Below are 12,501 nucleotides of genomic sequence, written 5' to 3' on the forward strand. Positions count from 1 at the left end.
TTGAAGTGAAACCGATCCAATCTAAATCATGTCCACATCCAATTTTATAAGAAGGATATTTAATAATCCAAGCCCATTCATTCATTGCAAGGAAACTATAGATTGAATACCAATTTGGGCCATTCCCATTTGAGTCCAATACTAAATGAAAGGTGGCGAAATTCTATAGGGCAAATGGATGGACTCAATTTGCAACAAATAAGTATAATTGCCAACTGTACTAAAAGCAAAGCTGCCGAACTCTCCCGATCCATTATTATCTTCGTCACCGTTTAACTAACCCAACCATAATTAAGCCTCGTTATATAAATTCAACGTTTTTCACATTAATTGCGATCTACATTTCTACTTTTGTTCTCTCTTCTTTCTCTCTCTCTCTCTCTCTCTGAAGCTCACGCTCTCTTCGTGTTGTTGACAATGGCTCGAGGCACATCTCAGTCCCAAACGACGGCGTCCTCCTCCACCTCACGCCCCGGCGTAATGGCTCCCCGCGGCTCTGCCGCCGCTACTGCCGGAATGCGCCGCCGTCGCATAGGAGGCTCTACCAGCTCCGGCAGCGTCGGCGGAGGCGGAGGGGGGTCTGGTGCTGGCAACAACATGCTCAGGTTCTACACAGATGACGCTCCTGGATTGAAGATCACGCCGACTGTTGTTCTCGTCATGAGCCTCTGCTTCATCGGCTTCGTTACGGCTCTTCATGTGTTCGGCAAGCTCTATCTCCACCGATCCGGTGGTGGAGCTTGAGTTTCGGGTCCTGGTTCAGATCGGGTCTCTATTCGAAGCTTAATCGGTAATCGAACAATACGGTGTTTTCTTTTTATTATGCTCTGTAAATTTTCGCAGGGTTGATGTTGGTAGGGTTTCAATTTTGTTTAATTCTGGATTGGTTGGATCTTGGATGGTGGTTTTAACAAGTGATATTTAGCCGTTCTTAATTTTGGTCAGAATTTTTTTTTTACATATTGATCTTGATTTTAGCTCCAAATCGATGTTTGTGCATGTTTTGTTCATTTTTGTTTTGGATTTGTTAAAATTTTAAGAGTACAAGAAAACAGGATTTGAATATGTGCACATGGTTCCATGATGCATAGTTATAAAAAGTATGTAGCCTTTTTGTTAGTAAATGCTGAAATTGGAAAACGGTATCCAAAGAAAAAGAATAGATCTTTGGAGAAAGGTGTTTTTCATTGCAGAAGCCCGCTTTTGCTGAAAAATTCCTGGTTTTTTACTTTGTTCTTGACTCAGTGGATAATATCACATAATTCTGTTCAATTCAGGTAGGCATCTCCCTTTTGTTCAAACAAAAGAGCCAGAATCTCTTTTATGTGTACAGCATGTGATCTTAGGTGGTTCTTTATATGGAAATTTAGTGCTTATAAGAATACTGTTGTATGATTACTCTTTTTTGGTCAAAACTGTTGTATGATTACTGTTTTTTGGCCGAAACTGTTGTATGATAACTAATCACTGATAATTGGTTAGTCTTCTAATTGCATACAAGTTCTTCTGAGTATCATTGAGAATTTTTAGCAGATCATGAACTAGATAGTGTTATTTTTGTATCCTAATAGATGGCCAATTTACTCTGATATATGATCTCCACTAATTATTGCCTCTTGAGAAAATAAGTTAAGGATGACTTTGCATTGCATTGGATTTGTCTTTGCACGTTGACTTTTGATTTATGATCAGATAACCATGCCCTTGATCCTTTTTCTTGGCGGGTTGAGATCTCAATAAATGGAAAGAAAAAAAAAGATTAAACATCAGCAGAATGCAAAGAACGCGATAGAAACTTACTGTAGCGAGGCTTCTTGTCTAGGTGCACATGATTGTCAATTTGTCAGTGTAATTAGAAGGAATGAAGTTTGTTATTTCCATATTTGTAAGGGGGGGTTCATAAGTTCTTATAGAGTGCCCATTTCCCATGCTTATCTTCAAATCATTAAATACTGACTTTGATCGCAACAAATCTTTCATTGATGATTAATATAATGTTTATTGGAGGGAAGGCTAACAGGAGGGCTGGGGCTGAGTTTATCCACAGAGTTCACCATTTTACACTTGTTGATCCCCTCAACATCTCAGTGGTTTAGTGTATAGATAGATCGTTGTGGATTTGACATTGCTTGGTAAGTGCAGAGCAAATAGAAATATTTGTTGTTCCAATATATGACCGCACAAAAGTAAGAGTTTCCCTAGATAGAAGTGTTCTAATTGTATGATAAAACTCTTTTAAGCATTATATTATTTACTTTGCTTGTTTTGAAGCTTTTAGAATGAGGTGAGCTTTATGTTTATATTAGAGTTCATGTCTACTGGATGCTCTGTTGGTTTTGGGATTTGTGGCAGACCCTGTATGTAAGGTTAGTTGGATGAGTTTTACCTACCTGACAGATTGTTGAGAATTGCAAAATGTCTTACTGATTTACAGAACTTTTTGAATAAGTCGACACTGCTCCATGGTAGAATATTATTTTGAAGCAAAGTGCTAGTGATTGTTAGGATTTATTGAATGGAGATGGATGAATATACCAATAGTTGTACCTCATCTGATTTTTTTTTTTGCTTTCAAAACAAATAGTTTCGGCTTTGTTCATGTAGTTTAGTTGTCAAGATTGTGTTTGGTTGTGTTTGTGTGTGTTTCTGTGTTGCCCTTTGTCGTCCTTCCATTCTCGAATTTAAATTGTTGTTCTCTATATAGGATTAAGGTTTCCATTCTCCTCAACATCTGTGAGGATCTCTCCTAATCATTTTCCCTTCTAAACTAATAGGCTTTTAAGCATATCCTATGCCATGTGGAGAAGCCCACATCTTATGGGATTGCTTTCATTTTTTCTTCACTCTCTCTAACCTACAAGGCTAGAGAGGGTGAACAGAATCTTGCTCAAGCTTCTTCTCTAGATCTGCCAATGATGAACCTAAGCCCTCGAACAGTTGTGAACATTGCTTCCATGCCAGTCAAATTTGGTAAAAATAAATAGGTTCGTTATGATCCTAGATTTGAGGGTTTATTGAGTGGTAATAAATGCGCGGAGATGGAATCCTAATAGTCCTTTTTTTAGGACTTTTACTATTGAGAGGGGCGATAATATACTAAATTCATACATAATGCACGGATAATAGGACTCGAACTTAAGACCTTGCCTAGGTGAGCAATTGCTCTAAACCATTACACTAGTGTATCTTTTGCAATACTAATAGTGCTTTTAATCCACTAAATTAATTGAGTTATTTTATTTAGACTTACCTTGACTCTATTTTATTTGACACCCCCAAGTCTTACACAATTACAGTCCATTGATTCTGTTCTATTGCAGATCACCTTTTAAACATAAAATCCGGTTGTTGAACATGATGGATAGGAGAATGAGTTTTGGATTTGATGTGCTTGGCCAGCAAGCGAGCTTTGGATAGGAGGAGAATTGAGTTTTTGAGTTGTTTGTGCTTGTGTGAGGTTGGGTTGGTAGAGGGGTGGGTGATTCCGGTGAATCGCGGTGGATGAGCTTAATGGTCAACCCCTGTTTGCCATGGTGGCTCTTGGCAGCAAGCAAGAAATAGGCATTGATTCTGTTCCAGATAAGATAACCTTTTAAAGATACAATCTGGTTATTGCAAAAAAAGAAAAGAAAGAAAAAAAAACCCTCCGCTAATAATCAAATATATCAGGGATTATATCTGCTAATTGCTCTCATCATAAACTACAAGAGTGCGACTTAGCACTAGAGCATCCATGTACTTCCTCCTTCTCCTCATCATCAATATTGATCACCACATTCATTGATTTTCTTTTTCTTTCATGTATTTGTTGTGGTGCTTTATTGGTCTTTTTATGAACACTTGCTCTTATTCTGTCGAACTTATTATGATTCCTCCTCAATCGACAAACCACAAAATCAAAACCAGGAGTAGTTTGATCATGACCATCATCACCTACAAACAGGCTATATTCATCCAAAAACCACTCAGCATCGTGCTCCGACTTTGGATTCTTATACCGAAGCTTTCTTACGCTACCAATAGGATTAGGGTTTCCATCGTAAATCAATTTGGGGGCTACTCGTTGGCTCCAAGTCCCTTCGCGGCCAATCCTGCGATGGGTGCGCGAACTGCAGTAGTTTATCCTCTTGAGCTGGCAGAGGAAGTATAAGTCTTCATCATGGAGTTGATCTCTTCCATAGTCTTCCCATATCTTCCATAGTTCTTTGGTGCCGAAGAGGTTCTCGTCATGAACAATGCCGTGGTATGACGGGTTCAAAGGCTCTCCCTCAATCACCATCTTATAGAGAATAGAACGGATGATTTCTTGATCTGTGGGGTGGAAGTGGAAAGCCAACGACACATTACGCGAATTCGCCATTAATGCTAATATATGATGGATCAAGTGGAGGAGTTCTTGTTTCTCTCTATTGTTTGCATAAGGTTTTAATGGAACAAGGAGAATAGGGCAAGAGATGTGTGGTATTTATAAGCATCACTGAGTCCATGTAGGGATAGGAACATCCTAGGAATTGGAGTGTGTGGGCATGCTTAGTTATTCGAAAAGGGAAAGTTAGGATTATTGACCGAAACGGTAACCCGGAAAGTTATGAATAAGAAAATTTAGGAACATGGGAATTAAAGAATTATAATATGAACAAGGAAATTTAGGAATATGGGAATTAAAGAATTATAATTTGATTAAGGGTTAACTACGTAAAACTACCTGAACTTTGAGAATCGTTTTAAATTAGTATCCAACTTTTTAAATTTTACACGTAGATACTTAAATTCACGGAAAACATACAAATCAAACCTTTTGTTAACAAATCCGTATGAAGAGACATTAAGTGCTGATGTGTCAGGTTTGATGTGACATTTTTAAAGAGATTTTCTATTTAAACCCTTCACTTCTCTTTGTTCACTCAAATACTTAAATCATTAAGCTATAAGTTTTATTATTATGTAAAAAGACAAAAAAAGTCATCCAACTTAATAATTAACCCTAGTATATCTATACACTCTACACCCCACCACTCTTTATATTAAGTTTTATAAACTTCCTTTCAATTTCTTGTTTACAAACTCTCTCTCTCTCTCTCACACACACACAACAATACCCAAGTGTTAGAATTCCAGTTACAGTTTTTGGAGAGAGGTAAAATCGTCCTCTTTCTCTAGAAAGTATTAAATTTCTAATTTTGGGTTTCATTTGTTTGTGTGTTTTTTTTGCTGGTAACAAAGAAAATTGTGGGGTTTAAATACAAAATCTATTTTAGTTCCTTTTTTTTTTTTCCTCTCTCTTTCAATTTGGAATGTATTTAAGGGTAGTTTGTGAAGATAATGATGTTTTCTTAGAAATTGTGAAAATTTAAATTAAAAGTTGGGGTAAACTTAGAACATAGAGTGAACTAAGAGAAGTATGTGGTTTAAATAGAAAAAATAAATTGAAACAGTAACCACTTTCATAAGAGGATTATTAATCCCGACCCCAGCCAATGCCATGAATAGGTGTTCATGTTCCCTACCTTTTAAATTGAAACAGTAACCTCCACATTGCCACCATCTCTCCCTCTCCTCTTCTCTCTCTCTCTCTCTCTCTCTCTCTCTCTCGCGCACAGATTAGCCACAGCCCGACCCCCAGCCACAACAGCCGCCACCAAACCCCCTGGAATTCCTCAGCCCACACTCTGCACCACCGCACCACTCACCCTTTAATAAGTAAACATGTAAATTACTTGGAGACGGGTGAATAGATAGTAGCAAGGGGTTTCGAGTTTCAAATCTGGAATATGATTTTCCATATGGAATTAGGAAAGCGTGGAGAGGTCTGAGGCAGGGAGTACGCGTTAGTCTTTGCACTATGGGCCGCCTATAGGACCCGACCCATCAAAAGAAGGACAGATAAATTAAAATTAAACCGGGTCGGGAGACGGAATGGCCAATGGGATGTGTACCCGCCAAAAATGCCGTTAATGAAGTGGAGGAGGCTGACGAGTCTTTCCTTCTTCAAAAATGAAAAAAACTGTCCAAACGAGACGAGAAGAGAGAGAGCCTCTCTAACCCAGCGAGTCGACTCAATATGCAAGAAATATGCTCTCGTTGACCACGAAATCCAAATCGCTCTTGTGATTTGTTTGTTCCCATCTGATTGTTTGTGTTTGGTTGCTCAGAAATATGCTCTCCTATTCATGTTTTACCCTGCTTCAAAAATATATTTCGCACCTTATGATGTTTCCATTGCACTTTTGGTAACTGATCTGCATTTTGCTTTGACAACAGAAATTGCAAATGTAACCAACCCATATATTAGGTCTTATATTACAATTTTGATACCAGTATCTATCTGTGATAACCCTTTTTCTTAGAGAATTCTTGGGAACATCAGTCCTGCAACGCCGGAGCATGAATTGGAGTAGGGACGGTGTTGTGAATTTTAGATAACCTGAAAACAAAGATTATTCTAAATATAAATTATACGCAAGTGCACAAGGTTAATCATAATTTAGTAAGGCAAACACAAAGTCTTTCGCACGAGGATTGAGTTTAACTTTTAATTAAGGGTTATTGACCGAAATGATCCTCAACTTTAGCTCTAGTATCATTTTGGTCTGCTAACTAAATTTTTCATTTCAATTGTCTCTTAACTTTTCATTTGGTATCAAAACAGTCCCACCGTTAAAGTCTGTTAATATTGCCGTTAAATTGAGGGGTAAAATTGTCCATATTAATTAAAATATTAATACAATAATTTTAAAAAAAAAAAAAAAACTATTATAGGAACTTGTACTTAGTTTTAAAATTGAAAAAAATTGAATTTTACCACCAACATGGCTTTTTTTTTTGGGCTGACATGAACTTAAAAAGTAATTATTTTTTTCTCTATTGTTTAAATTAATTAAAAAAATAAAATTAGATAAATACAAAATTTTTAACAAAAAATTTAAAAAACCAAACCAAAAACAAACAAACCCAGGAACTATAGAAAACCCTACCTCTTCACTCCAACCCCGCAACCTCCCCACATCCTCTTCTCCAAACTCGCAGCCTCCACCCACCGTCACCCAACCACTCCTAACCACTCTTACTGTGACCCGCACCCTCTATTTCTCTCCCACCCCTAAATCTATGATCCTCGTCATCACTGCCAAACTTCCTACACTCTCTATAGTTCAAATCCACGAAAATTACCACCCAAAAGCTACAAAAATGAAAACCTATGAATGGTGGTGTTTTTTTTTCTCTCTCTCTCTCTCTCTCTTACACTTGTCTCTCTGCACCAACCCAAATATGATATGGGTTGTTTTGTTGGGTATGACTTATATTTGAATCAGGTTTGGCTTGATTTGCGGGGCTCCTTTGGGCTTGAAGTTGCTACTTTATGCGAGAGATCGAAGGGGTTGGAGAAGGGAGGCTGGGTTGAGGATGGGGGAGACTGAGATGGGGTAGGCTGAGATGTGGGATGGAGTCATGAGATGGGGAATGAGTCAGGATAGTTTGGTAGTTGTATATGGACGGTTTTACCCCTCAATTTAACAATAAATTTGACAGACTTTGACGATAGGACCAATTTGATACTAAATGGAGAGTTGAAGACGGTTGAAATGAAAATTTTAGTTGGTGGACTAAAATGAGACTAGAGCAAAAGTTGGAGGACCATTTCAGTCAATAACCCTTTAATTAATTTAACCTAATTTACTTCACAAAACACTTAAAATCCTTATTGTGTAACACAAAGGGGATTTTGAATGAGTGATTTAACTAATTAAACTAAAGAAATTAAAAGACAACATGAGTAGAAAAATCAAAGCACACAAAGATGATAAATTCAAATTGATGAAAGCACTAGGACAATGAATTCATCACTAGTAATCCGATATAGCCTCTTATTCACCTACTAATTAACTAAGCAATTGATGTTGCCGGTTAATTTTCATTTTTCGCGAATAGCTTATGATATTTAGGCTAACCCAAATATTCCTACATGCAATTCACCTATGGTATTCAAGTCAAATATGAACACATAGAAAGAGTGAAAACCTCTAACAAGCATGTAAACCCTAGGAGCATGGTATTTACCCTAGAAGATTTACAAATCTTGATCACTTGAAGTAAGCCTCAAATTAAGTAGGGTATTTACTCTAATTTGCATAAGATAAACTCAATTAAAAATCTAGATAATGATCAAGCATCAAGAAAATCAATCAAGTTATAAAGCACAGTGATTAAGAATCCAACATCAAATGACAATCAATAAATAGGAAAAATAAGAAAACTGGATTATCATACTAGGGTTGCATCATGTCATAGCAAAAGAAATTCAGTTAGTTATAGTCATAGAATTCGACATAAGCAAAAATATTAAATAAATAAATAAAAAAACACCTCGCAAAATTGCGGCACTCTTTTGACGCTCACTAATTTCTCGAAGTCTTGAATAACTCTTTGTAAGAAGATTTTTCCATGCTTAAATAGAGCACCTCAAGTCATATTCCTAACCTAGCTGGGTTTTTACAACAGCCCCAAAATAAATAGAAACCTAATTAAAACATAAATCCTCAACGGGTAGGTGACAGCAGGCGTAGTGGGCAAAAAAATAAAACAAATAACCTTTAATCCTTGTTGAATCTCTTAATGAGAATAGCTAAGAACAAAGGGCTCTATGCCTTATTGATTCCCATGGAATACCAAGTTGATAGAAAAAGAGAAAGTTATTTTCAACTTTTAATTCATAAATTGATTCATCAAACGGTGCATTTCTTACAATTTCATGCATTATTTATAGGAGCCTCTCGATCAAGATGAGATAACTCTTCATAACTCCCATAAAATGAGATAAGATAAGATTAGAAAATTATGATGAGATAACTCCTCATAACTCTCATAAACCTTTCCTATCCTAACTTTCCTCCTAATGATAATTTCACTTTATATCTCCCCATTACTAACAAAGATGAAAAGACTCCCCTTCCTCTATTCATGAACCAAGATAACTCCCACATACGAAGAGACACTTATTTAGTATAGGTTATTAAGACTTTCCTCATGCATGAATGCAATCCCAATGGTCCATGTATGTATTTGCAAACTCGCTGCATTAGTAAGTAATTGACTCATCTTCCTACTTTGATTGGGATAACACATCAGCTGCTCAACACACATGTTTTGGGGCTGATAAACCTTCTCAACAAATGTGGAACAATATGTAAATTGTAGCTCTTTGTCTTAGTTTTCCAACCATATATCGCATGCCTTGAGGAAAAACCAGGAAAGTCTGCAAATATTCATTCTCTCACAGCAACACAGTTTTGACGGGATTGTAACTTATGTTGACTTGAGTTGAAAGACTACTCTCATTTGCTGCTACGAAATTTTATAAAACTTCCACAAGCATATTCAAGGTCTTAGCTTCAATCTCCAATTGGCCTTGCATAAAAAACTCCACCAAAAAGTTGCATTTCTGTTGAAAGCAATTAAGAAGGTCCATGGGGGCCAACAAAAGGGATCTGTATAGCGTGGGTTTGGGGGAAGAAAGCCACCAACATGCATCATGTTCAAGCGTTCAAGGTATTGGTCAAATCTGATCATTAAACTATAGAGCCACACCTCCATATCAAAATCTTAGATATAGGGATGGGTGGTAGGGTAGAAGCAACAGCAGCAAGCCAGTAGACAACCAAGAAAATCCTAAGGAAATATGAGGATTTTAGGGTTTGAGATTTTGTGGGATGGGAGAGAAGTGGACTAATGGGGGTGAGTGGATGAGGGGAAAAGAGGGTGAGAGGTGTAATGACTGAAGAGTAATGGGAGAGGAGATGTGGAGGAGATCTGGGCCAACATCTGGAAAATCAAGGGAGAAAGGGCAATCCAAAACAAAAAGAAGAAAAAAGAAAAGGAAAAGCTACAAAAGAGAGTAGCGGAAAAGCCACACCATATGTGGCAGAGGTGCTGCCCAGAATGGCGGCGGCATAGCCACCAACTGCTCAAAAGAGGGCTGTGGGGAAGGAGAGAAATTCTGGAGAGAAGAAGGAGCCTCTCTTTCTAAAGCTCTCTCGGGTTCTTGCGTTTTTTGAGCATCCATGTGGTACTTCCTCATCATCAATATTGATAATCACATTCATTGATTTTCTTTTACTTTCATTTTCATGTATTTGTTGTGGTGCTTTGTTGGTCTTTTTATCAACACCTGCTCTTATTCTGCCGGACCTATGATTCTTCCTCAATCGACAAATCACAAAATTAATACCAGGAGTAGTTTGATCATGACCATCATCACCTACAAAAAGGCTATATTCATCCAAATACCACCCACCGTGGTGCTCCGACTTTGGATTCTTATATCGAAGCTTTCTTATTCTACCAATAGGATTAGCGTTTCCATCGTAAACCAATTTGGAGACTACTCCTCTCCAGGACCCTTCGCAGCCAACCTTGCGATGGGTACGTGAACGACTGAAGTTTAACCTCTTGAGCTGGCATAGGAAGTATAAGTCTTGATCATAGAGTTGATCTATTCCATAATCTTCCCATATCTTCCATGGTTCTTTGGTGCCGAAGAGGTCCTCGTCATGAACAATGCCTTTGTATGACGGGTTCAAAGGCTCTCTCTCAACCACCATCTTGTAAAGAATGGAACGGATGATTTCTTGATCTGTGGGTTGGAAGCGGAATGCTAACGACACATGACGCGAATTAGCCATTAATGCTGATATATGATGGATCAAGTGGAGTAGTTCTTGTTTCTCTCTATTGTTTGCTTAAGGTTTTGATGGGACAAGAAGGCTAGGGCAAGAGATGTGTGGTATTTATAAGCATCCCTGAGTCCATATAGGAATAGGAATAGGAAGACATGCTTACTTATTGGGAATGAAAAAGTTGTAAATAAAGAAAACCTAGGTATATGAGAATTAGGGAATTAGAATTAGAATTCGAGTAATTACTCTCTTAGTCCAGTCCCTAATTTTGAGGGGTATTGGATTACATATTTTAACGAGAAACACATAATTTTTTATTTCTTACGTGTTTACTAATTAAGTAACACGTATCTTGATAAGTAAACATGTAAATTACTTGGAGATGGGAGAATAAAAAGTAGCAACGCCTTTGGAGTTTCAAATCGGGAACATGATTTTTCCATATGGAATGAGGAAAGCGTGTAGGATCATGAGCTTCTCCACAGCCTCTGATCCAAGGCGCGCGATGACTGTGTTTGCTTGTTTTTCTCATTTGAGTGGTACATTGAATGGTTGAGAATCCAATAGTTTTGGATGTGTCCGAATTTAAAAATTAAACTGAAAACAGGATTTGGAAAGAAAAAAAGAAGTTCCTGGTTTGTTTTTGTGTTGTTCCCGGATTTTATATTTTTAATTCATATCTTCCTTTTGTTTAGGTTTTACAAGGTTACGTTTTTCTTTCTTTTGTCCAAATAAAACGAAATTCAAACTTGTAGAAGTTTTAAATTCCTACTACAATTCTTGGAATTAATATACTAATGACAACTAATTAGAAGAATCCCTTATAATAAAAAATAACCCTATGGTACTAGGGGTGTACAAGATCCAATCCAATTTCAAACCAACAGATCAATTTAATCAAATCCAATTTCAATCGGTTTCGATGATTTAGAGGATTGAATTGGATCCGTAATTTTCAAAACTGACATGATTGGATCGGATGATGAATTTGCTTATGAGAATCCAATCCAATCAAATCCAATCCATTCTAGTTAGTTTTATGCTTATTTTGCTCTTATAGGTATCTGTAGTTGAAAAGGTTATGCATATTTTAAGTCATTTAATGAAGTTATGTTTAATATATTATATAATCAAAACAATTTTCTCTAGTATTTACATTTACATATATTAATATGTTTGATTAGATTAAACCTAAGGATAAATGTTTAATATTTCATTATTGTCTTTTTCATTATCAAAATCGATCATCCAATTCAATCCAATATCAATTGGATTTAAACATCTAATATGATTGGATTAGATTGAAAAAATCACAATCCAATTTATATTGAATCGAATACGAATTAACTAAATTGTATTGGTTTCGAACCGACGTACAACCCCTATATGACACTATGCTCACATAAATTTGTTATTCATAAATGAGGTTGCAAATCTTGCTTCCATGCTGCCAATTATGGGTAGGAATGAAAACTAATAGGAAGAATGCCCCATTAATATATACATAACAACAATGCTAGTCTAGCTAAATTTGCAAAAAATTATAGTAAGTTGAGTGTGGGCAAATACTAGAAAAAATTACCACGTCAACATCAAACTATTACTTAACTTAGAGATTAGAACCGTGTTCTGTTATTATGGGGCACAATTTGTCTTTGGATTTGTGTAGTTTTGATGTCTTCCTACTTCTTTGGCACTCGTTTTGGATGATGATAGATTAGGCCAAATGTTGGCTCAAAGTATTCTTTATTAGTTAATTTAATTTAATTTATGGATTCGTTCCCCCTTCAACCGAAATTTTTTTTTTGGGTTACATTCTCAAAATGAT

The 12,501-nt window shown here is 36.7% G+C and overlaps 3 protein-coding genes across 3 annotated transcripts; 1 reads left to right on the forward strand and 2 right to left on the reverse strand.

Annotated features, from left to right (window-relative positions):
• Positions 1-323: 323 nt before the first annotated feature.
• On the forward strand, positions 324-947 carry LOC103325033 (Preprotein translocase Sec, Sec61-beta subunit protein). Its single transcript, XM_008227161.3, has one exon. It carries the CDS (start codon positions 418-420, stop codon positions 742-744), a length of 327 nt encoding a protein of 108 aa, XP_008225383.3. The 5' UTR covers positions 324-417; the 3' UTR covers positions 745-947.
• Positions 948-3,694: 2,747 nt separating this feature from the next.
• LOC103325358 (NAC domain-containing protein 87-like) lies at positions 3,695-4,360 on the reverse strand. Its single transcript, XM_008227528.2, has one exon. It carries the CDS (start codon positions 4,358-4,360, stop codon positions 3,695-3,697), a length of 666 nt encoding a protein of 221 aa, XP_008225750.2.
• Positions 4,361-9,962: 5,602 nt separating this feature from the next.
• LOC103325369 (NAC domain-containing protein 62-like) lies at positions 9,963-10,679 on the reverse strand. The gene has a single exon (XM_008227535.2). It carries the CDS (start codon positions 10,677-10,679, stop codon positions 9,963-9,965), a length of 717 nt encoding a protein of 238 aa, XP_008225757.2.
• Between the last annotated feature and the right edge of the window lie 1,822 nt (positions 10,680-12,501).

The sequence above is a fragment of the Prunus mume genome, linkage group LG1 (genome assembly GCF_029339155.1).
Source record: "Prunus mume cultivar Tortuosa linkage group LG1, ASM2933915v1, whole genome shotgun sequence".
In the NCBI taxonomy this organism is placed as follows: Eukaryota; Viridiplantae; Streptophyta; class Magnoliopsida; order Rosales; family Rosaceae; genus Prunus; species Prunus mume.

Excerpts from the sequence above, each read along its gene's own strand:
- LOC103325033 (XM_008227161.3), top strand. The coding sequence starts at position 418 with ATGGCTCGAGGCACATCTCAGTCCCAAACGACGGCGTCCTCCTCCACC.
- LOC103325358 (XM_008227528.2), bottom strand. The coding sequence starts at position 4,360 with ATGGCGAATTCGCGTAATGTGTCGTTGGCTTTCCACTTCCACCCCACA.
- LOC103325369 (XM_008227535.2), bottom strand. The coding sequence starts at position 10,679 with ATGGCTAATTCGCGTCATGTGTCGTTAGCATTCCGCTTCCAACCCACA.